The sequence below is a fragment of the Leptodactylus fuscus genome, chromosome 2 (assembly GCF_031893055.1).
Source record: "Leptodactylus fuscus isolate aLepFus1 chromosome 2, aLepFus1.hap2, whole genome shotgun sequence".
Taxonomy (NCBI): domain Eukaryota; kingdom Metazoa; phylum Chordata; class Amphibia; order Anura; family Leptodactylidae; genus Leptodactylus; species Leptodactylus fuscus.
The window spans coordinates 116718808-116745064 of NC_134266.1; the positions used below are offsets into that span (position 1 = coordinate 116718808).

At 42.8% G+C, this 26257-nt stretch overlaps 2 protein-coding genes across 2 annotated transcripts in view; both read right to left on the bottom strand.

Moving 5' to 3' along the window:
- Window positions 1-202: 202 nt before the first annotated feature.
- Window positions 203-12576, bottom strand: XKR8 (XK related 8). Its single transcript, XM_075264447.1, has 3 exons — window positions 11870-12576; window positions 4499-4692; window positions 203-2296 (listed from the first exon to the last, which is right to left on the bottom strand). The coding sequence occupies exons 1-3, from the start codon at window positions 12571-12573 to the stop codon at window positions 1614-1616; spliced, it is 1581 nt and encodes a 526-aa protein (XP_075120548.1). The 5' UTR covers window positions 12574-12576; the 3' UTR covers window positions 203-1613.
- Window positions 12577-19955: 7379 nt separating this feature from the next.
- The window catches only part of SMPDL3B (sphingomyelin phosphodiesterase acid like 3B), a 28453-nt gene continuing 22151 nt past the window's right edge, over window positions 19956-26257 (bottom strand). Inside the window, exons 8-9 of the mRNA XM_075264557.1 lie at window positions 24182-24315; window positions 19956-20306 (exon numbers count right to left, since the gene is read on the bottom strand). Coding sequence (XP_075120658.1) covers window positions 19959-20306; window positions 24182-24315 — 482 coding nt within the window. The 3' untranslated portion in view covers window positions 19956-19958. The remainder of the gene's footprint in view (window positions 20307-24181; window positions 24316-26257) is intronic.

A 26257-nucleotide genomic window follows, 5' to 3' on the forward strand; every position in this document is an offset into this window, starting at 1 on the left:
CTACTGCAGGGTGGGACCATCGTCAGAGCACAGATTTTACTATAGATTGATGTGCACGTCTTCTTTGAGATTTCTGTCCAATGTTATGTCATAATCGGTCATTTTATATGCATTAATCAGTTGGATATGAACTGACCATTGGATTTTTATCACACGTAAAACTTTCCAAAGATACAATAAAATATCCATTACAAATTATTCCATTTAATCAGAAACAAAGCACATTCTTCTACTTTGTAGCAATCTTTAGCAAGGAGAGGTTAACATTTCACAAAATAATACATTAAAAATATAATACTGCAATTTGTTCTAGTAAAATGTTTACAAATACATTCGCACAAAAACTAACAATATTCATCCATGAAAATGATCCATTGCTGTGTACACAATCCTGCATTTCCAGCACATGTTGAAGGCACTTTAGGTAAGCAATATTCACAAATAAGCAGCAACTGGATATTCTCAAACCTTCCATAAATGTAACCCATCTCGAAAATGCATTTAAATGGCTACTCCCGTGTTAAACTGGAAAGTAATCACAAAGATAAGTTTCATAACAGGATATCTTTTTTTCTACTGTCATTCGTAACCAAAGAATATTTCATACAACCTTTTCAAAATTTTTGGCACAAGATTTCTTTTAAAATTGTGTGTTCTCAAACTGTTTATGGCAGTGTTGGGAACAAACGTAGTGTTAGGCCTTATTCACACATGAGCGTGTGTCAAAAACAGTAGAGAATACACATAGAGCAGGTGCAAATCTTTCAATTCTACCTTATCTGTATTTTGTAGTCATTTCTGGTTATATAAAAATGTATTTATTGGCCATAATCGCTGGACCAAACACTTTGCAGGGTCCTAGATTTACTATCGTAGTCCTCTATGATATGAGTCTCTACATTCAACTTCTGAAAACATAGCTAGACTTACCAACACTGATGTGTGAATAAAGCAATTATTGACTGTAGTGTTTTGTAATGAGTTACATTCACATGAAGACTTCCATTGCAAGCCTTGATTGATCATAAATAAATAACCCAGATTGAACTGAAAAACCCTACCACTTTTATGCTGGCATTAAGCATGCAGGGTTTTTTTTTTTATGGAAACAGGAGAAGCAAGCTTTATTATGCTACTTTATGGATCCACTTTGCTTTGGCACAGCAAACTGGCACAAACACTACATGTGTCAAACCGATCTACACATACAACAATTCAGTTTGTATGGTAAAGGGACTTGATACTTATGGCTCTTTTTTCTGGGCACTCCTGTGTTAGATCAAACACCCCCCCCCCCCACCCCACCCACTTGTATTCAGGTATGGAAACATCGCTCCAGAGGTGGAAGGTAAAAAGGGCAGAACATTCTGGCAACCTCTAGTAAATGCTTAAGCCACACCCACTAGTTAGCAAATGATGATCCATGTATTACTATATGGATGATATGAGGTTGGAACATAGCCATAGAATTCAGTGCAGGAACTAGCCTCAGAGGCTTTTTTCAAAGCATAAATTTGCCTGTATAGGCATTATTGCCATCTCTGATTGATATAGAAATTGTATTACTGAAATACAGTACAAAGCTGAAATGATTTAGAAAAACTTGGTATAGCCTAATAGTCTCGTTCTGCAAAATATTTCATTCTATCATTTGTTATTTCTTGTTGGCCAGTCTTCTCTGCTGACGGTAACTTATTTGTTTCTGTCCCTTTGCCATCTGGTACATCAAAGTATTGTTTTGTTTCATTGAAAACATTCGGGTGTAGACACTTGTAATAAAGTAACCTTAACAAAAGGCCTACAGCAAAAAATACTGTGTTAGTCACAATAATGTGTGTTTCATACCCATCCAAAACGGATGGAAACTTACATTGTACCCAAGACACTAGAAGTATCCCACTGTCTATAATAATAAACACATTGTAGACAATACATCTGTAGATTGTTCTTCCGTCAGCAATGTTAAACCATGAGAAGTAAAGAATTATGGCTACTGCAGCCCTGTAGACAATTTCCAGAAAGGAGTGCTTCATAAATGTGGTCTTCTGGAGATTAGCCCACAGAAAGAACGCAGACCAGAGAAGAAGAAAGTGTATAGCAATCCACCAATGGAAAGTGACTGTGAAGAGTGTGATGCAGAGGATACGTGATGAAATCAGGCAAAAGTTCCATAAGTAATAGGCGGCTGAAGAGAAGATTGTGAGCTTGTGCTTTTCTTTTAGGAACAGTCTCAGTGATTGATGGTAATCCAGAATGGCCCAACTTATGCAGATAAAGGACACAGAGATGCTGAAATCTAGAAAACAAAAAGTCAGATTGTTGTGGCATCATGCTACTCTTCATAACACTGCTACAATTTTTGAGATGTCGTCCACAGTTATTCCCAAAAGCCTAAACTAATTTACATCACATTTCCATCATGTGAACTTCCCCTGCTTTGTCACAGTCCAATAAGGAAAAACAGCCTGATACTATGTGACCTCAATCTCCTAGGTTTGGCAGCAGGAGAAGCAAAATGTGAAGAACAAACCACAAGATCATCTGCATAGTAGGAAGAACCGCTAGGCAGTGAGTAGTTCATACAAAACTGGGATCTATTTCACCACACAATATTTGGTAGAAAAAAGTTGTTGTTTTTTTTAAAATAACAATAAGCAATACAAGTTGCTCTGAAATGCATATTGAAGTTGCTTACAGACATTTGTATTGAAGGCTCAACCCCCTTTAATTCTTAGTAGAGTAAGATGGATGAAAAAAAAATCTCAGTGTAGCCCTTCCCTATGCAGAAATGTAATTAGACTTCATTTTGACACATGATAAATATACCCAATGTCTTATCATTTGTACCCACGTAATAACGTGACTGGCCGTCACAACTTCTCTGTGGACTTTATATTGTTGGGTGTGTATTCTGAACACTTCAGAAGAAATAATATAACATATGAGCACATTAAATCAAGAGGTTATATGTCCACTTCATTCATAAACAATATAAAAGAAAATACAACAAGTATCCCCTTAAGGGTGAGTTCACACGGTTGTTTGGCAGCAGATTTTGATGCAGAATCCGCCTCAAAATCTGCTGCCAAAAATTGGCTCCCGTGACTTCAATGGGAGCCGCTCGCTTCTTTTTTCTGCTAGCAGAAAAAAGAAATGTGATGACCCTTCTTGACGTGGATTCCACGGCTGAACCAGCTGCAGCGTAGGACTCAGTCCTGACTGGCCCATTCATTTGGGCCTAATCTGGAGCAGAATGCCGATGCACTGCATTAACAAATGTAATAATAAATATAAAAGAATTAACTGGGCATTCCAATAACAAAATGAAAGGGGTAATCCAGTATCTTAAAGGGGTTTCCAGGCTAAACTTTTAAAACTGGGTATTCCAGTTATAAAATTCTCAATAAGTTTGATGTGTCACATGACCCTCTTCCCATTGAAAAAAACTAAAGTTGGATCCGAAATGGCCAAGTTCAAAATGGCCGCCATAGTCACCACCCATCTTGAAAACTTTTTCCCCTCCCATATGCTAATGTGCCACGAACAGAAAGTTGATATCACAACCATTCCCATTTTATTTAGGTGTATCCATATAAATGGCCCATCATGTATATTAAAAAGTTATACAATTTTCCAATATACTTTCTGTATCAATTCCTCACAGTTTTCTAGATCTCTGCTTACCTCTAGTGGATTAAACTCTAACCATGGTCATGTGATTTACAGTCCACGATCATGTGATGTACAGACAGGTGCCACTCGTTATAGTCACTGCACAGTAATCAGACATCTGCCTGGTAATCAGCCGTGAACCTGTGTGCTCATCACATGACCATGGACCGTAAATCACATGACCATGGTCAGAGTTTTATCCAATGAATGACGGCAAGCCGAAATCTAGAAAACTGTGAGGAATTGATACAGAAAGTATATTGGAAAATTGTATATCCTTTTATTGTACAACACAATAACATTTGTTTCTCAATATTGGTCTGAAAGTGGCCAACCCCTTTAATAGAATGGTGGTCAAGCAAGTAAACTACCGCTTCATTTACATAGGGCACTTGGTGGGCCTTGCAGTCCTTGGGATAGCTAAGGAGAACTTAGAGAAAAAAAAACCCCTCAAACAGCAATGTAAAGTATAAAATTCCAATAGAAGCGGAGCATAGGTCGTAAACACTTGTATGGGTGAGACATATGGACTCATATGTACACATATTACCCATTAACAGTACCATGAGCTCATCAGAATTCTCCTAGGCCTAAAGTATCTCACTCACAATCCAAATACAATATAGTACAAAAGTAGATAGCTAGGTGAATACAACTGTTACGTGTCAGCCTTGTGAGCACAGGCCTTGCTCAAGATTTTGTCAATATTACTTACTTTCTCTACTACATTGGATTTTGGCAAATACTGACTATTCCCAAGTAGTTTTGTACCTCCAAATCCTGCTGCCCTCTTTTATGTCTATTTATTTCAGCTATATGCACTTACACTGAAAAGTCTGTATTACTTCTCTTTGTAAAATGATATAGAGCACTAGGATGAGCTGAGGCGTGTTTTCTAGGAAAGTCTCCACAAGCCGCATCATGCTGATGTCATGGGTAAGGAAGAAGGCATAGTCTTTAAACAGGTCTTCTCCTGGGTTTCTGTATGCAGCGATGCCCACTTCAAGTGAATGTATACACCTGTAGGAACATGGCATATGGGTGAAAAAGAAATCCCTTCCATGAATAAAACAGGTTTAGAATGAAAGGAAAGAAAAAAAAAAAGAGGAGTAATATAAATAATAAGTTTGGAAGCCTCCTATCCTATTCATTCAGAGGCCACAGGTCCAGATAGAGGAGGATGTTTGTGGTGTATGTAGGACAGGATATGGCTGAATTACATTTGTCCTTTAGTCATGAGACGGCAAGGCCCTAAGAGAGGAGTGATTTTAGTATAGGAACCCAGTTAATTCTTACATGGAATCCCTTATGTAGTCACTATGTTTTCTAATGCCTATTCTCTCTTTTTATCTCCGTATTAAAAGGAGTGGCACATGTATCTATAGTACTTATGTTGATATTTTTCCAAATATTAACCTTTCAACAACTAAATTTATTCAAGTACAGTTGGAATTTTTTTTCTAGTCCCCAGTCCTGAAGTAGAGTCTGAGACAACCCATCTGACAGTAAAGAGAAGCTAGTTAGCATATTAGGTGCCGAGGCAGAATGGTAAGAGCTAGGAAAACAATTCCAACTGCACAGTGGAGAAGCAGCTATTGAAGAATGCAGAGCAGGGAGATGGAGTTGGTGGAGAAAAACCCTCTTCAGGAAAGAAACACCACAAATACTATAGATGCATGTATTACTGCTTACATATGTACATAAAAAGAGAAAATGGGCATTGTATTTATTTACGCATACCCTAGGTGGATATACAAGTAATGCAGTAATGCTATGTTCACACTTGCGCCTGGTACCATCTGCTTGCAAACAATTAAAAAATTTATACACACACACACACACACACACACACACACACACACGCACTAATGGTTTGGTACAAAAAGGATTCCAAACAGTTACACAGCGGATCGATCTTCTTTAAAGAGGACCTTTCACCATTTTGCCCACAGGCAGTTCTATATACTGCCGGAAAGCTGACAGTGTGCTGAATTCAGAGCACTGTCGGCTTTCCCAATCTGTGCCCGGTGTAAAGCGCTATCGGTCCCGATACCATAGCGCTTTACAGTCAGAAGGGCGTTTCTGACACTTAGCCAGGGACGCCCTTCTACCTAGCAGCGCCTATCGCGCTGTACAGTATGAGCGGGGAGGAACGCCCCCTCCCGTCCTGATAATACTCATCTATGGACAAGCACTGTGAGCGAAGGGAGGGGGCGTTCCTCCCCGCTCACACAGTACAGTGCGATAGGCGCTGCTGGGCAGAAGGGCGTCCCTGGCTAAGTGTCAGAAACGCCCTTCTGACTGTAAAGCGCTACGGTACCGGGACCGATAGCGCTTTACCCGGGGCACAGATCGGGAAAGCCGACAGTGCGCTGAATTTAGCGCACTGTCAGCTTTCCAGCAGTATATAGAACTGCCTGTGCCCAATCTGATGAAAGGTCCTCTTTAAACAAGTAGTCAATAAATGTCAGTCAAAAAAATGGACCATTTGTGTCAGCTTGCTGTCAGTTTTTGACCAACCTATTTGTTTTTTTTGTAACCCTCTTCTTTCTGAGCATGCGCAGAAGGAAAAACAGATTGCAAAACGGACACAGACAGATTACTATGTGTTGTAACCTGCCATGCATAGACCTCTAATCAAGGTTTTAGCAAACCATTGCAAGCACAATACAAGTGTGAATGCCCCCTTAACCTTTGAATAAAAATTTAGCATGTCCAGTCTTCCCTCCAGAGATCACTTCAGATCTGGCAGCAGTCAAGGTCCGACTGACAACCCATCTAGAACTGAGACAAATGATTTCAAAACTAAGAATGAGTGTATTGGTAACGCTTCGTTTCTGGAAACAAAACGTCACTGAATCATCCAAAAATGTGCCTGTTTGGTGCAAAAACTGACTGCATTTCTGCCAAATAGCAGGTATAGATGGGTTACTAAATTTACCCCAATGACTCACTGATATAATGTGCCCAAGACTGCACAATTAATAAAATTGTAGTACTGTACAATGCCCTATATGTATGTGGATAGTGCATAAGGTAGGCACAACTAAATATATGTAAGTGACTGGTGCGCCAATGTTTATATTCAAATCCAAATTTTGGAAAACTGTGTTAACACTGGAAATTCAGGCAGCAATGGCAGTCAAAACAGATTGGAAGGACGTAGCAATATTGTTTTTATCAAAATAACAGAAACCACAACAAACTAGAACGATGATAATCTCCACAGCTATGGCCCATTATAAGTCAATAGGGTCAGTGTGTAGTATTTTTATCATATGAGGACATGGCAGAGCATGGCTAATGTGAACATAATCTTAGGCTTCATGTAAATGGCTGTATCACAGATTCTTGTAGTACAAACAGGTAAACCAGCACCCATACAGTTTTATATACCCATAACTTATTAGTAGTGGGGGCAAAGCTACATCTCGCCTACGGCACATTGCATCGTCCCTGAGGGGCGAGCACTAGTACCTCCACATTTCCTAACTGTAGTTAAAAGCATAACTAATAATAAGAAAGCACCTTCAGAGCCAAGACTGCGGTAGTAGAATAAACCTTACACTGATTCACTGAGCTTCTGAGACTCAGCCAATCATTGCTACTGTTATATGCCAGGAAAGTTTGTCCTCTGTCTTGGGCATAGCACAAGAGCCAGTGTCATCTCAGGAGGAGAGTGTGCAGGTAAGTATTGATACAGTTTTATATCGAGCCCCCTAGAACATTCAGTGATCTAGGCAATCCCCGAAAAGAAGCTTAATGGGATCATAAAATTAAAGGCAAGTAACAGGGGAGGGGTACAAAATAAAAATGCATTCATATTAATCTGCATCCGCCCCTCCATTCCTGCGCCTGTCAGACTGGCAGGAGCAGTGATGTCACACTAATGGGATTGAAGCAGCGAGTGTACCAGAGGAGCCTCCGCTGGGCCTAAGCTCAAACACAAGAATGGTACTGTAACAGACACCAAAATTTGAAGGTAGCTTGAATCTTAGTCCAATCTCTGACAGTTTTTGTCGTGTGTTGGGGGGGGGGGGGGTTCAATAACAGACTGACACGTCTTATCTCTCTGAAATGTGAATACATGCTCAGACAACACCAAGACGCTGCAAGATGTTTGGAGATTGGTCCCTCGCAGCATCATAACGCCAGCCTGCCTCTTCAAGTGAAACAATCTAAAGTATGTAATAATGAACTGTATATATATTTTTTTAAGTCTACACAATTACAGTGGTGTGAAAATCTTTTAGATGTTTGTCACACTTAAATGTTTCAGATCACCAAACAAGCATAACACAAGTAAACACAAAATGCAGTTTTTAAATGAAGATCTTTACTATTAAGGGAAAAAAGTTATCAAAAGCTACAGGGCCCTTTTTGAAGGAGTATTTGCCCCCCACCCTTAAAACATGAATTAACTGTGTTTTCTCACATATTTGGGAAGCTGACACTAGCGTATGTATTCCGTCCGGGGATAGTCCGTATGAAGATCCCCCCAGACGGAATACAGTCGCAATTGCAAGCGCTATGCTGTCAAAGCGCAAGAACCCCATAGACTATAATGGTGTCCGTGTGCTTGCTGCACACAATTCATGCGGTCAGTGCACGGCAAGCACACGGACCCTATTATAGTCTATGGGGTCCTAGCGCTTTGACAGCACAGCGCTTGCAATTGCCATAGTATTCCGATTGGTGGGGGGGGGGTGTCTCCATGCGGACTTTCCCCAGATGGAATACATACGCTAGTGTGAACCAACCCTGAGATCAATTTCCCTATAGCCTCACCCAGACCTGCTTCCTGTCATACCTGTTCTCAAACACGGAAGAAGTTAAATAGGACCTGCCTGAAAAGTAAAGTAGACCATAAGATCATCAGAAGCTAGACATCATGGGGAGATCCAAAGAAATTCAGGAACAAATAAGAAAAAGTAATTGAGATTTATCAGTCTGGAAAAGGTTAGAAAGCCATCTCTAAAGCTTTGGGACTCAAGAGAACCACAGTGAGATCCAATATCCACAAATTGAGAAAGCAGGGAACTGTGGTGAACCTTCCCATGAATGGCCAGCCTTCCAAAATTACACCAAGAGCACAGCGACGACTCACCTAAATGGTCACAGAACTGCAGGCCTCATTTGCCCCAGTTACGGTCAGTGTACATGATATGTGAATAAAACAAAACCAAAATTCGGAGGCATGGTTCGGCATAGCCTGAACTCAGCTGAGTGAAACCAGCCCGAGTACTTTGCTTCAAGCCACACTTCTCACGTCACTAAGAAGCAGTGGGGTGACATGGAAACCCAATCCACTTAAAAAGTGGTTACCTAGGGAAACCCTTGGACCCCATAGACTAGAATGGAGTCCACCAGGTTTCTGCCCGAAAAATGCGGAGAGAAAAGTCTTGCTTGCAAGCAGGACTTTTCCCTCCTCATTGTTCAAGTGGAATTGAGAACGAATTTCCTGAGCGCTCTCCGAGCACAGTTGTGAACCCAGCCTTAGGGTGCATTCACATATCAGTTCCATCAGTATCGTTTTTGGGTTTTTTTGTCCCATAGTCATTACAACAGATGCCAAAACTTAAGCAAAAATGCATCAGGTGTCATCAGGCTTTGTTACAAATTTCTACTACAAAACCATAAGTTGTCATCAGTTTTTACCATGATCATCCATGACCATGATGGGCGGCTGAGGCCAATAGAGCAGGGGTACTCAATAGAGCAAGGTCCTAGATGAACACATCCAGTAATTACGGTATTCTTCAGACAAAAAGACGCATCTGACTAGAAGACACACCACAGTTTTAGACAAGAAAAATTATGATTATGCCGGGGGCGACTAATGTGGAATTACACTGTGTGGGGGTCACTAATGTAGCATACCGTACATGGGGCAACTAATGTGACATTATACAGTGTAGGGAGCTAACACAGCATTATACTGTACAGGGGGCAACTAACATGGCATTATACTGTGGGTGGGGGCATTACACAGTAAAAAGCCCCACTATTGTCTCCCCCTCAGTATCCCACCCACAGTATATTGTCCCATAGGTGCCCCCCATACATAATTTACATTAACAGCAGCTGGGAGGAACATTCATCACCAGCCCATTGTCACCAAGTCCTCATCCCTTATGACAGCAGGGATGATTATCAATTCCTGCTGGTGCTAGTGCGGGGCATTGGGGCTTGGAGAGGGTCAGCAGGCAGGAGAAGTTTTCTCCTGCTGTCATAATGAAAGTGCTGGGATGCAAGCGGCCAAACACCAAATTGCCCTCTGCTCCAGTACAGTAGTGAAGCTGGCAATTGCCGGCTTCAATACTAGATGAGTGGAGGTTCGGGCCACAGCACCTATAGGAGGAGCTGCCGAGCCCAGGAGAGTAACGTCTGCTCAGGTACAGTTGCCGACTTCACTACTGTAGATAGATTGTGCAGAATGCAGGGTGCTGCTGCATCCATCTTTAGGCAGAACCTAGTGTGCACCCGGCACAGAAGAAAATTTAAGAGAGCCAGATGGAAAAATGCTGCAGGTAGCAATTTTTCCATCAGGCTTAGGCACCAGAACTGATGCCTCTTGTGCCAGAATCGATGCCATAAAAAAACTACAGGATGCGTTGTGGCATCAGTTTCCTTCTGGATTGTGTGCACCACGCCAGAGAAAAACTGATAGCTCTACCATACATATGTGAGTGCACCCTAAGGGCTAGTTCATACAGAGTTTTTTGGCAGTATGGAATCCGCCTCAAAATCTGCTGCCAAAAACGGCTGCCATTGACTTTAACATGACATGCCCCTCCTTCCCGTGGTTTCCGCTGCTGACGCTAGGTTCACACCTGCGTTTAGGGTCTCCGTTCTATGGTTTCCGTCTTCTGCATGCCAGAACCCAGTGTGCACCCGGCACAGAAGAAATTTTAAGAGAGCCAGATGGAAAAATGCTGCAGGTAGCAATTTTTCCATCAGGCTTAGGCACCAGAACTGATGCCTCTTGTGCCAGAATCGATGCCATAAAAAAACTCTGCGAAACCGGATTTTTTTTATCCGGACACAGAGTACTGCATGTCCGACTGTGTCCGGATTAAAAAACCCAGTTTCGCGGCGGAGAGCGCAAAACGTTCACCGCCGGACAGCTTTCTCACCCATTCAAATGAATGGGTGAGAAAGACTCCTGCAGGTTTCCGTCTCCTGCCTCTGTTTTAGGCAGGAAACGGAAACCTCAAGTACGGAGTGCCGGCGCAGATGTGAACAAGCCCTGACTCAGACGCGGCGTCTGCAGCGTGAGACTCCCTCCCGATTAGGCCTATTCATTCAGGCCTAATCTGGAGCAGAATGCTGCAACGGGATGCCGGCACACTGCATCAGCATTCCGTCGCGGCTAGCTGCGTGGTATTTTCACACACAGAATCCATTTTCTGCCATGTGAACATACCAGCAAAGTGTTCACATGGCAGAAAATTTTAAGAAATTCCTCTTCAATTATCACTGCCATATTCGACCGTGGTCCGGCCATGTCAAAATGCTGATGCCACAGATGAATGGGCCTAAACAGCAGGGAGTCTCAAGCCTTGGAATCCACAACAAAATTAAGCTCTGATTTTTTTCAGCATACTGTGGTGATCTCTCCCTCCCATGGAAGCAGAGTATGGGCTGAACAGAAATCCCTATATAATTACCACATGCGAAACTACCTTTATGGTGGCGGCAAAGCAAGTGTCTGTCTAGTGCCAAGTATACGGATGGGTTTAACATCAGGAGTACCAGGATGGGAGGAAGAACTGAGTGGGAATTTGTAGCGCAGTCTCAAACTTTTTTTTAGCAATTACAACCCGAGACAAAAAAATAAAATAAATAAAACGACCTGCCATCATGCAATTCCATCCTGCAATAACATGGATAATAAAGCGGCGATTCCCAAGCCACTCCTGCTTCTTTTAGCGTAAACAGCGCTCTCCTGTTGGAATGGCGTAAAAAAAAAACAAAAAAAAAACCTACTTATCAGAAATAATGTGTTGGGATGGGACCCAAAATGCAATGCCCTGGGTGTGAGGGTGGGGTAACAGCTATGGTGTGGGATTGCAGCCACTTCTCCATTTTATTTATATCCCTGCCCAAAGTACCCAGACCTGCTTTAATAACCACAGTACCTGTACAGAGGTTATGCCCCCCTGACGAGGCCACACGGTGTATGCAGGGCACCTACCTGAGGGGGTACCCCAGCTGGAGAAGGTGCAGTAGAGTGAAGCATGAAGGCCACAGGATGATCTTAGAAGTCCAGAAACGCCTCAGGACGGGCTCGTCCTCGCTGCCTGAAGCGCTGTAGTCTGTGCAGGAGCAGCCCCGGGCGCTGAGCTCCTCAAGGGTCGCAAGTGTCCCTGTGTCCTGCGCTGGGTCGCCATTAGTTGTGGCTGTGTCTGAATGCAAAGCACTGACTTGTGGCTCAGCCTTCCCTATAGGCACGGCATCCACAACACTGACAGCTGTGCCCACGCCGGTGACCTGACTGGCATCTGCCTGCCATTTATTGCAATGCTCGTCACCTCCATTGCTCGTCTGGTTGGCAGCTGCTTGTAAACGATAGCACTCCACGTAGTCACCACAGATTTGTTGGGCACATGGTGCAGGCTCCTTTATATCCCCATTACCAGGTTTCTGTTCCTCAGCCTCCCTCTGAAGGTCCCAGTCCTGTCTGTCAACCCAGAACCAACCCCAGCTGAGTAGCTGCAGCACCGAGGACGAAAGGACGTAAAAACCGATAACCAGGAGGGCCCAGGCAGTGTCCCCCGCCTTGTAGTACCACACAGCACTCCACACATCAGAGCCCAGGTCCACCAGGAAGGTGGCGGTGCCCAGGAGCGCGAATGCCAGGTCCAGGAGCCGGTAGCGAGGCGGCAGGCACCCCGGCATGCCGGACTGTCAGCTGCATGGAGGGGGCGCGGTGCTGCTAGACCGAAGGCAGGAAGTGAGGCGGGACGCCCCGTACTCTGTCCTGTCATGGAGTGTTACACAACAGGGAATGTATACTGTATACCGCTAGGCACATAAATAGCATCACCTCTGTCCGCACTCCAGACTGTCCTACACTCTGCTCATATAAGGCACTGCCATGTTTATCACACAAAGCTGCCACTCACACAGGTACTGGGGAAGGAACATGCAAACAAGTGCTCCATGGCGGAACATAGGAACTTGCTCCAGCGCCATCTATTGGAAGGTAATTCCCTTCACTGACAGGAGTTTGCAGACATTATGCACCTCTGGTGTGAGATGTACAAATAAAAACATCATACTAACCTATATTGTCTGTACACACCTGCAGCATTGTCAAAATGCCACTTAGCCCTGTATACGAGAAGGCACCGTCATGCAATCTTTATTTAAAGTGTACTAGTGCACCTCAATAAATTAGAATATCATCAAAAAGTTATAGACTGTTGCTCAGTGGTCAAAGGTGTTTTCAGAAGAAAGTAAATTTTGCGTCTCTTTTGGAAGGTCCCCACGTCTGGAGGAAGAGCGGAGAGTTCGCTGTATACAATACAAGCTGCTTGAGGTCTAGTGTGAAGTTTCCACAACCAGTGGTGATTTGGGGAGCCATGTCATCTGCTGGTGTAGGTCCACAGTGTTTTATCAAGACCAAAGTCAGCGCAGCCGTCTACCAGGAAATTGTAGAGCACTTCATGGTTTCCTCGACCGACAAGCTTTTTGAAGATGGAAATTTCATTTTCCAACAGGACTTGGCACCTGTCCATACTGCCAAAAGTACCAAGACCTGGATTAATAACCACAGTATCACTGAGCTTGATTGGCCACCAAACCCGCCTGAATCTATGGGGTATTGTCAAGAGGAAGATGAGAGACACCAGACCCAACAATGCAGATGGCTGAAGGCTTCTATCATACAACCTGGGCTTCCATAACACCTCTGCCGTGCCACAGGCTGATCGCCTCCATGCCACATTGCCACATTGATGCAATCATTCCTGCAGAAGGAGCCCTCATCAAGTATTGAGTGCATTTATTGGACATACTTTTAATTTGGCCAACATTTCTGAGTTACATAATTTTTTACATTTGGTCTTATATAATATTCTAATTTTCTGAGATAATGACTTTTGGGTTATCCTTGCCTGCAAGCCATAATCATCAACATTAACAAAAAGAAACACTTGAAAAAGTTCACTCTGTTTGTAATGACAATATAATGTAGGGGTTTCACTTCTTCAATTGAATTATTAAAAACAATATAACTTGATGATATTCTAATTTATTGAGATGCACTAGTATGTTTTATGTATAAAAATAAAAAAAAAATAAACTCAATGTGTATTAGTTGTGTAAATGTAACAAAAATGTATATGCCCCATCACACTGTATACGACACCCCTTTTTCTAGCCAATCACTGTATACGACCCCCCCCCTTTTTCTGGCCCATCACACAGTATACGACCCCTTTTTTGGAACTATCACACGCTAGACGACCCTCTTTTTCTGGCCAATCACACAGTATATAACCCTCTTTTTTAGTCCTCACATGGTGACCCCATTTTCTGCCCATACAGCATATGATCCCTCTATTTATGACCTTCACACAGTTTATAACACCTTTATACCCCCTCACACATTATATAACCCCATTTTTAAAGCCCATCCACCATATATGACCCCGTGTTATCTCCCCACCCCCACATAGAGTAGTGCCACACTGAACGGCTCCACACTGGAGAAAACCAACAGCTACACCTACTTGGGGCTGGAGCTCAGCCAATCAGGAAGCTTCAAAGCAGCAATAGAAACCCTGAAATCAAAAGCCTGCAGAACCTTCTACGCCATCAGAAGACAACTGTACCACCTCAAACCACCAGTGAGGGTCTGGCTAAAGATATTTGACGCAATCATTGCTCCGATCCTTCTCTATGGAAGTGAGGTTTGGGGCCCAGCCACCTACCCAGACCAGTCAAAGTGGGATTCCAGCCCTTCCACCTGGAGTTCTGCAAGTGCCTGCTCCATGTCCATCGCAGCACCTCCAACATGGCCTGCAGGGCAGAGCTAGGCAGACTCCCCCTATGGCTCACCATGCAGAAGAGGGCGCTATCATTCTGGACTCACATACAGGGCAGCAGCCCTGGCTCTTACCACCACCAAGCCTGGCTGAGCCACAGAGCCCCGAGAAAAAAATGATACCCCCCCAACCAAGCATCAGCCATCTGCCAAGCCAAAACCCCCAACATGCCCTGAACAAGGCTCAAATAAAAGGAGTCATTGAGAGATACAAAGAGTGGTACATCGAGGAATGGAGAAGCGCAATAAATAACTCCAAGAAACTCATTGTGTATCAGTCACTGCAAACAGACTACACCATGGCCACCTACCTGGAGAGAATACGCCACCCCAAACACAGACAGACCCTGAGCCGGTACAGACTGAACGCCCACAACCTGGAGATGGGGCGACACAGGCAGACGTACAAGCCATGGGAGAACAGACTGTGCCAGCACTGTGACCAGGGGGCCCTAGAAGACGAGACCCACTTCCTGCTACACTGCACCAAATACTCAGCTGTGAGGGCCGTCTACTACCAAAGACTCTCTGCCCACATCCCAGACTTCATATCTGCAGACGAGAAGAGGAAACTCTACATCCTACTGGGAGAAGAAGAGGCCACTGTGGAGATCGCTGCCCAATACGTGTCCAGCTGTCACCAAACAAGAGGAAGATGAGACTCCACGGACCGTTATACCCCAAACCACCCACCCCACCCCACCTCCCCATATAGCGGCCACCAACTAAGAGGAAGATGAGACTCCACAGACTGTTATACCCCAAACCACCCACCCCACCTCCCCATATAGCGGCCACCAACTAAGAGGAAGACGAGACTCCACGGACTGTTATACCTCAAACCACAAATCCCCCCCCCCCATAATGTCCCCCCACTTTAATAAAGCCTATTTGATTTAATTGATTTGAGTGGCCAATACTTTTTACTCACCTGTCCATGCTCCAGACCTGAACACCCTCTGTTGCTGCCTCCAGGGTGCGCTGTTGCCAACACTGAAGAAGGCTGGGAAGCTGTACGTGAAGTCAGTGGAGGAGGCAGTGGAGGGCAGCTAGGACAGGGGGCGTGACAGGTAAGTAAAAAGTATCGGCAGCTGCTTATCATTGCAATAACACAATAAACAGCTGCCAATATGTGTCACCCAAAATGTCTTGGTGTGTCACCTGTGACATGCATGTCATAGTGATGGTAAACCTGTCAAACTCACCAGAACTGGAAGGAACAAAAACCTGCTTGTAAAGCATAACTAAACTTTGTGTCAGTAAAGGAGTATTCCCATGTACATAATCATATCTATATTTGTAGATAATTAAAAGCTAAACATTTTTGCAAATATAAGTAATTAAAAATTCTGCAGAGTTTTAAAGATTTTCTCTAATCATCTTAGTGGTGACAGTTTTTTATCTTGATCGGTTGCCATGGATACGACCACTAATGCAGAAACTTTCTATGGTCTGAGACTTGTCAGGAACCCAGCCATGATCTTCTTATTGTCGCTGGGTTATCAGGCTGGGACACTACATGTATCAGAAGATATCCCGGCCACAATAAAGTAATCATGGCTGATTTTCTGACCTTAGAAAGTTTCTGCATTAGTGGTCGTATCCATGGCAACTGATCAAGATAACAGACTGTCACCACTAAGAAAGAGAAAATCTTTAAAACTCTGCAGAATTTTTAATTACTTATATTTGCAAAAATGTTTAACTTTTAATTATCTACAAATTTAAAAATAATTATGTAGATGGGAATACCCCTTTAATACATTTTGTAATATACTTTACCACATTTGTTTTCTTTCTGTGAAATCCTGCAGTTTTTCACGCTTTCCCTGTTTCTGAGTTGTTTATGCCATTCACTGAATGTTACTGTAAATGGAGTACAGGGTTGTGTAATATATAGAGAAAATTAGAGTAAGGGAGGGTCACTTCAAACAGTTATATTGGGGCATTATAAACTTGCTTCTGGTGTCATATGAAAGAGGAGATTCTCTTCTCTGTAGTGCTATCTATATTATTTCCAGGGGCATCACTGATAGAACGCACAGTTGAGATTACCGTATTTTTCGGACTATAAGACGCACTTTTTTTCCCCAAAATTTTGGGGGAAAAGAAGGGTGTGTCTTATAGTCTGAAGGTGGCGTCTGGCATCCGCTGTAATAGAGAGGCGGAAGCCGGCAAGTGATAGACGCCATTACAGGTGCCGGGGCCTGAGACATCGCTACGATCCTCTGCCTTGCATGAAGCCAGCAGCGGCAGGGGCTCCTCCGTGCCCCCGCCGCTGGCTTCATGCATGGCAGAGGATCGTAGCGATGTCTCAGGCCCCGGCGTCTATCCCTCCCCGGCATCCGCCTCTCTAGTACAGCGGATGCCGGGACAGTATCGGTGGCCCCTTCTCCCCCGGGGCCGGTCCCCACCGGCCCCGTACCTGTGACGTTGCAGGCCGGCTCCTGCGCGGCGATATCGCAGGAGCCGACCTGTTCGGGTGACAGCCGGGAGCCTAATGAGGCTCCCAGGCCTGTCACGGCTATATTAGTATTGCGGCTGGTCTCTATGACCAGCCGTAATATTAATAGACAGAATGTCCCATAGACGGCAATACAGTTGTATTGCCGTCTATGGGACTTGCGATCAAGTGACCGCAGGTTCAAGCCCCCGGGGGGGAATAAAATAGTAAAAAAAAAAAAAAAAAGCTTTAAAAATATGAAATAAATAAAAGTTCTAATTCACCTCCTGGTTTTTTTTTTTCAATACAAGGTGATCTAAGCAATAGATATCCCCCAAAATGGTATAACTAAAAATTACATCTGGCCCCGCAAAAAAAACGCCCTATACATCCCCCGTACAGCTGCAGGGTCACCTGTCAATGTAGGCCTTGTAGCTGTTGCAAAGCTACAACTCCCATATATTAAATATTTTACCAGTTTTTGCTTCAAAATTTTTTTTCCCTATTTTCCTCCTCTAAAACCTTATAGTACAGTGCGTCTTATAGTCCAGTGTATATATATATATACACACACACACACACACATATATCTGCTTTCGTATGACACCAAAAGCAAGTAATGCCCCAATATAACTGTTTAAATCTACCCTCCCTTATCCTGAGCCTAAAAAAGTTGAGACATACTACTGTAGTGATGTCATAATTGGCATTATTCCTGTACCATGATGTCACTCTGTGTGTGTGTGTATATATATATATATATATATATTCTTGTATTGTCACATCACTATGTGTATTATACTAGTACTATGACATCACTGTTTGGATTATCCCAGTACTATGACATCACTGTGTACATTAGCTGTACACTAAGATAACTGTGTGTGTTATCCCTGTGTGTAAAGGAGACCAAAATAATTGTATACTTTTCAGGTTCTGAACGCGCTGCCTCAGGAGATCATGGCAGAGTGGGGCCCCATTACTAGTTATTATTTCTGCCCTTGATGTTGTCTTTTACTGAAAAAAAATAAAATAGCACAGCTTGATGCATGATTTTATCCAGTATTTTTGACAATCTGTGATGAAGACTTCTAACAGACCTCCTGACGTAGAAGTGAGCAGGCCAATGCAATACCATATACTGCAGGGGTAGGGAACGTACGGCTCTCCAGCTGTTGCAAAACTACAACCCCCAGCATGCATACTTGCTCTGCTGTTTTTGGAACTCCCATGGAAGTGAATGGAGCATGTTGGGAATTGTAGTTTCACAGCAGCTGGAGAGCCGAAGGTTCCCTATCCCTGATCTACTGGATCCATGAAACACTTTTTTTTAACCACTCCATTCAAGAATAAACCAGCCCCACTATTTGTAGGCTCCAGGAGTGTTAGCTGTGTGGCTCTGCCTGCCAGCCCATTACAGCTAACACACCCAGAGCCTTGGCATTTTCAGGTGTTATATTGTTAAGGTAGAGGCTAATTATGCCTGTGATTATGCCAGTGCTAACCACTGAGCCACCTTGCTTAATAAATTTATTAAAACCTAGAGGGCTGGGATTAAGTTGCAGTACTCTGAAGGGTACTGTACTGTCTCCACTTGCACAGGGATTGCCTCTCTCTTCCACTCGCCACATATGTCCCTTTTCCTCTCTCTTTGGTTCTGGTCCCATTAGTTTTGAACCTTGTACAGACTGTTGAGTGCTGCATCACATCGATTGGTCGGGGAAGGGGGGGGGCATGTCAAAAGTTCACAACAGGACCCCGCCATTCCTAGTTACACCACTCCTTCTGATTACTGCCCTCTTCCTTCTGCCTTTCACAGCCATTACGCGGCGCTGTACGTCTGTAAAATATCATGCATGTGCAATCAGCCCTGCCACTCCAGGTTTGGGCAGAGCCACCTGCGCATATCAGAGTGTCCATTTTTCCTGTGGTCTGCTACACAAGTGCAGTAAAATGGCCACTCAGGAACATGCAGACAGCTCTACCCAAACCTGGAGTGGCAGAGCTGATTGTGCGTTATGGGCCTCTCACACTTGTGCATTCAATCTACATTAATTTGGAAAGGGGAGGGGGAGCCGATAGCTCTTCATTCAGGGCACAGATCGTGAAATCTGACAGTACGCTGAATTCAGCACAGTGTCAGCCTTCCAGCAGTATATAGAACTACCTATGCCCCAAACCATGAAAAGTCCTCTTTAACAGACTATTATCTATGACAGACATGGGGAATTACCTTTGTTAGGGACCAGATCCCATGGCAACCATTTGGCAGCTAGCAATCATCTCTTGGTCATCCAAAAGGCTCCCTCCCTCTGTCAAACACCTTAGATGCTGTGGCTGCTACTGACTGCAACATATAAAGGTTATATGGCTGGGACTGGATATAGATCTGATATTCCCAATGTACCAAACAGTTTGAGTCCAAATCTTTTAGAATAAGTAAATTCGCTCAGAACATATGGGCATGTATGGACACAATCAAAATGCAATATGCTCGGGTCTGGTGTTTTCTATAAATTTTATTCTAGGGAAAAAAAAAAAAAAAATAGAAAAGATGCATGTACAAAAAAAAAAAAAAAAAAAAAAAGAGAGAAACACTCAACAGTTTGTGCTGGAAGAATATTTAGTATTACAGACATTTCTCATAAACCATGCAGAATTTCATATATGTTTTATAAACATCTCTCAAGCAGGTTTTACACAGCGCCAAAACCTCTGAGATTAGGAATAAATCTGTTTTAGTAATTGTCGTCTTAATCTTTTGTTGTAAAATAAATCTTGTGGTTTATTTCAGAAACAGATAAGCATCATTATGATCAGAGCTATATACGAGATAGGCTTTAAAGATGAGCCTCCATTTACACAGTTATTATACTTTGCAAAGTCCACTTCGCGTATCGCACATACGTGATCAATTTTACAAGCTTCTCCACAGGTTTCCAGATCATAGCTGACAGAATTATATTCATAGTACTTTTGTAAAACGCAATGGTCAGTAGATATTTTCTTCAATACTTGATGCATAGACTGAGGAGATCCATCAGGCACTAGAAATGCTTCTGTTAGACGATACTCTTTCTCCCATCTAGGAGACTCTGAATTTGCAAATGTGAGGTTCAAGTAATACGTTACCATATCCTGTAAATAGAAGAAGAATCTTTATATGTAATTTCATCATCATAAATTTGGGGCTATTCACATCACCGATATTTCAACAATTAGTTGTAACAGACAAATATAACTCATTCGCTCTATTAGTTTTCACGTATCCCTCCATGCACTGCAATGTATGAGGGATCTGTGAAAACGGGCACCCCTTGGATGCAAAATGGATGTGAAAAATTACCATTTTTAACTGCCATTATCACTCATGAGCGTGTGAATCTAGCCTTAAACTACATGCACATGACAGTGATTAATAGCAGTAATTCAATGTCAGTGAAAGGCGGCTATTCAGACTACCATTACTTTGATGGTATGTTGTCATGGACTGTCAAAATATAGGTCATGTCCTATTTCTGGTTGTTTTCACAGATCTCTGCACACGCAGGTGAAAATGGGTGCCCCTTGGGTACAAAAAGTTTGAAATATGGTTGTTTTGCACCTTGGTTGTCTGGATGTAGCCTTAGACCAGATTCACACAAAAGAGTTGCAAACTGCCATGAAAAAAGATACAATTTTTCATGGCTGTTTTGCCCCCGTTTTCACAGATACATTTTAGTGTTTGGAGGGATTAGTGAAAACAGCCAAAAATAGGACCTATATTGGTAACGAACCATTAAAATAACGGTCATGTGAATAGCCCCTAGTCACTGTCACTGAAATCAATGTTGCCATGTGATGTCCATTAAAAGAAACGGATGTCACACAGCCTTTATTCACTGTTGTGTGAACATAGCCTTAGGCTAAATGCGCATTCAAGAACAGGATTTAAAATGAGTGAAACTGTCCGTTTTTAACATCCATTTTCCCAGTGTGTCACTTTATCAGTTTTCTAACTGTCCAATTTTCATATACAACCAGATCAGACTGAAACCAGTCACAGGGAGCAATGGAACAAATTAACGTCCAATTTAGTGTCCATTCTTAATGTCCTTTTCGCGTGAGTCATCCACTTTTAACTGACAGTGGTCTTCATTAGTCATATTTAATGGCTATCATGCAGATGCAAATCCGTTTGATGGACTTTAAGGTTGGGACCCCACGAAGCCTAAGATGCCGCGCTTTTGCCACAGCATTTTACAGCACCTGCAAAGTGGCTAGGATTCTGGCTATGTCCATCCACACATTGCATCATTTTCTCTGCAGACATTTTTCTGCAATTTCAAAAGCCGTGTTTTTGTAAATCACAGCAAGTCAATTATACCTTCGGAAATGCTGGCAGTTTCCATGTAGGTATAATCGAAAATGAAAGTCCGCAGAGGAGAACTGTAGACTTTCTGTGAAAAGCACTGCAGGAAAAAACATGATACGTTTCCATATGCATTTTTTTGTGAGGCCTGATTCTAAAAACTAAGCCATTGACTTGAACTGATCTGTCCATCTGTGAAAACAGACAAAAAAAACAAAACAAAACAAAAAAAAAAAACACGTCCTGTGTTTTAATGGTTACCTTATATACTCGAGTATAAGCCGACCCAAATATAAGCCGACCCCCCTAATTTTACCACAAAAAACTGGGAAAACTTATTGACTCGAGTATAAGCCTAGGGAGGAAATGCAGCAGCTACTGGAAAATTTCAAAAATGAAAATGGTTGGAGTTGTTGGGTGCAGTAGATGCTGGGTGCTGGGGAAGGGGAGGGGGTGTTTTGGTTGTCTGTCTGCCTCTTCCCTGAGCTTGAGGACTGTTTTTTTGTTCCTCCACTTGGAATTCAGCCTGGCTGTGTATAGCTTATCTGCAGTGCTCCTATTAACCCCTTCCTGACGGAATATGAGCAGTGCAGATACCCTATACTTAGCCTGGCTGTAGTCAGGCTGAATTCCAAGTGGGGGGGGGGGGAGAGAGACTCAGTCTCGGGGAAGGGGCAGTTAGACTTTTTTTTCCCGCTACATACAGGAAAAATATATTTATAGGTATGTAGAGCGGGTGTTTTTGGACAGAGGGATAACTAACGTGTATGTGTTTCACAGTATTAGTATTATATGTGTTCTAGGGAAAGGGGGAGGAGTTGAATTTTTTTATACTTTTTATTTACTAATACTTTATTTTTTTTCACTGTTTAATTAATTTATTTATTTTTTTTGCATTTATTAGACCCCCTAGGGGTCTGATCACTAATGCACTTACAGCGGAGATGTTCTAGCTCCCCATTGCAGGGAGCTCCGAGGTGCTGGTTGGTATGGTGACCGCTCTGAAGCAGAGCGGCGCCATTATGGTTACAGACCCAGCATCCAGACACCGAGGCAGGTGCCGCGCCGCAGCATCACCACGCTCATAGCAGGAGCGTAGCGATGCTGTCAATTTCAAACTGCAGAAGTAAGGCCGGAACGCAGATACACGCGGGCCTCAGCTTACGTGGCCACATCACCCGGCGTGTGACGGAGTGGGGGGGCGGAGTCTGTATTCCAGCCCTGCTCGCAGAAGTACTGTAAGTACTTCTGCAGTTTGAAATGAGCAGCATCGCTACGCTCCTGCTATGAGCGTGGTGATGTTGCGGCCCGGCACCTGTCCTGGTGTCTGTATGCCGGCTCTGCAACTATATTACCGTAATGACCCGAGTATAAGCCGAGGCCGACTTTTTCAGCACAAAATCTGTGCTGAAAAACTCGGCTTATACTCGAGTATATAGGGTATATTAAAAAAAAAACAAAAAAAAAAACACGACATTTGTATGCCCCTATTATGCTAAAACTGGATGTGTAATGAACATTAAGAAAATGCCCATGTTGCATGGGGCCTTATTCTTATTCCCAGTTAAGAGGACCTATTCTGAAGAAGGGAAAAGTGGAACTAGAAAATGACAACTATTTTTCATTTTAAACACGTTTAAGATATTTTCTATTTGCATATTTTATATTTTAGGAAAATAAAATGGTTCAATGCTTGCCAATTGTGAAACCTTTTTCTTTCTAGCAGTCACCTCATTTGCATCACAGACACGATAGGATAACATCTCTACAAATAACATCCCATAACCCCCATTATTGCATCCACTAGTAACAATAGATGCGGTCACAGCTTATTCACTCTTACACAAAGCATGCCTAGGACTTTGACGTAAAGCATAGCAGGAAACATTATTAGCAGAGTAGAGGAAAAAGTTCATGCAAGATGGCAGCCCCCATATCAGAGTGAGTAATTTACTAGAGAGGGGGAGAAAGTTATACAAGTCACCACTGACGCTGGGTTCACACCTGCGTTCAATGTGTCCGTACTATGGTTTCCGTCTTCTGCATGGCAGAAGACGGAAACCATAGATCGGGTCCGGCCGTGCGCGGCGGTGAGCGTTTTAGGCTCTCCGCCACGAAACCGGATTTTTTTTATCCGGACACAGAGTACTGCATGTCCGACTCTGTGTCCGGATTATAAAACCCGGTTTCGCGGAGGAGAGCCTAAAACGCTCACTGCCGCGCACGGCCGGACAGCTTTCTCACCCATTCAAATGAATGGGTGAGAAAGTCTCCTGCAGGCTTCCGTCTCCTGCATCTGTTTTATGCAGGAAACGGAAACCTGCAATAAGGAAAGAAGAACGCAGATGTGAACGAGCCCTAAGCTGTCCCATCCCTACCTAGGAGTCCTGGTAGTGGCAAGTCTAGCAAAGTTACACTAATTCAAAGTGTTAGATGCCAACCTATACTAATAAATACTAAAGCAACTAGATATCATGGAACTTCATGGACAGCATGTCAAAGTTAAAAACATGGGGAGATCTGAGCTGTCTAATGCTTGACCTGCCATGTTGGAAAAGTATAAACTATTGTTTGAACCACAGCAAAATACATAATATAACTGTGTATATGTAATTATTAATGTTAGACTTCCCTTTCTTGAGTGTGTATGAAGAATACTTACTAAAACCTGAAGGCTTTTTTGGTCATACTCAAACACTCTGATTCCAGGATTGTTCGCTCCATTATCTACACCTGGTAAAGTGGTTTTCCAAGGAGATACTCCAGGTGCAATAAACATGCTGCCAATAGGGTCACCTGAACGAGAAAGTTGTGAGGATTGAAACGGCGAGAAATTAAAATGCCTCAAGAATCAGAAATACTTACGTTTTAATACCAATTTTTTTAAAGGGATTCTACCATTAAAATCAATTTTTTTTTCTCACTAACACGTAGGAATAGCCTTAAGAAAGGCTATTCTCCTACCTTTAGATATCTTCTCCGCGCCGCCGTTCGGTAAAAATTCTGGTTTTCGTCAGTATACAAATGAGTTCTCTTGCAGCACTGGGGGCATTCCCAATGCTGCGAGAGAACTCTCCAGCACCAACTCCATCTTCTTCAGGAACGGCCTCTTCACGCGTCTTCTTCCGGCGCTGGCAGTCAAACATCTAGGCCTTGGGCCGAGCCAACTGCACATGCCCACAGGCCACAAGAAAATGGCCGCTTACCGTACTTTGCATACCGATGAAAACCAGCATTTCTACCGAATGGTGGCGCGGAGAAGATATCTAAAAGGTAGGAGCAGTACATGTTAGCGAGAAAAAAAAAAAAAATGATTTTAATGGTAGAATCCCATGTCAATTTCTGTTCATGTGTATATCAGCCTTGATATCTGAAAAAAGCTGCAGTGCCCCCACTGATACAGATGTAGCAGGCATTAGACATGTCACATTAACAAGCATGCTAGTTTGTGACTTCCATACTGCTCAAAGTGTACAGAAATTAAGGTGAATGGTGGCTGCACTACAAGATATTTCTCAAAATGAATGTTAGGTCGAGAAGAATTTTTTGTTTCATGGCTACTACATCTGTAGGTTTCTTATGCAGTACACCTGCAAGAAAAGTGTACAGTGTAGTTCAAGTACAAGGAAAAATAGACCTGAAATACACATACATTCCTGCAAATAGTACACATACCTAAAAGGTCATTGGTGAGGTTACGGAGTAGTTTGTTTTTTTTGTGGTTTTTTTTTTTTAAACACTCAATTATGCTTTGTTTCAGCCTATAAACCTGTGAATAAATTGACAACTGGGTGTTACCATTTCCACTGTAAGGGCTTTAAACACAATAGTCAGTTTATTCACAAACTTTTAGGAGGAATAAAATAGTAAAGTATTATTGCTCTCAGTAAGAGAAACCTTGTTATGACTAACGGAAATAAAGGATGTTACAACACAAGCTTTCGAGACTACTCCGGTCTCTGCATCAGGCATGAAGAGACCCAAGCAGTGTCGAGAGTTTGTCTTATGACATCTTTTATTTCAGTTGGCCATTAAAAGGTATGAAACCCCAAAGACTGCTATTGTGTTTCTGTTATTGACAGACACCATCTTGGTTTTTAGATTTGCCTTTTTCTGTGCTCTATCAATCCCATAAAGACTCACCATATCATTAAAATAGGCAGCTAGAAACAATTCCATCTCTGCTTGCAGGGGGACATGTATTTTTAGGAGAATATATAGAGAAGGATAATTCTAAAGATACTATAACTATACAGTCAGAGAGGGTCACTGTTATCTACTGTACATCGTTACAACTGTGTGATTACTCATAAGTCACTGTGATATCCCCCTTGTGGATAGCCTGAGTAGCACAATCCATCATACAAGAAGTGCATAAATGCAAGTAAATCTCAGCAGAAGTATGAGCCTACTGAAGAAAATGTCAATTTCTATAAGCAATTTTACAGGCAATAACTAATAAGGTAACACTGGCTAAAAATAATATATAATTTAAAATCTCTCTCTCTTCCCATCTCTCATTGTGAGGAAGGTAGATCAGTAGCAGCAGTGGTGCGGACCCAACCAGTCAACGACAGGAACACAAAATATGTATGAAACAGGTTTATTTAGAAAAAAACAGGAAAATAAACAAACCTTGGCTTTAGGCACAAAATGAGAAAATAAGCGCCGGCCGCTCCTATTCATTCCTATGGGAGCATACTACCGTTTCGAATAGTACTCGCTCATCTCTACTATT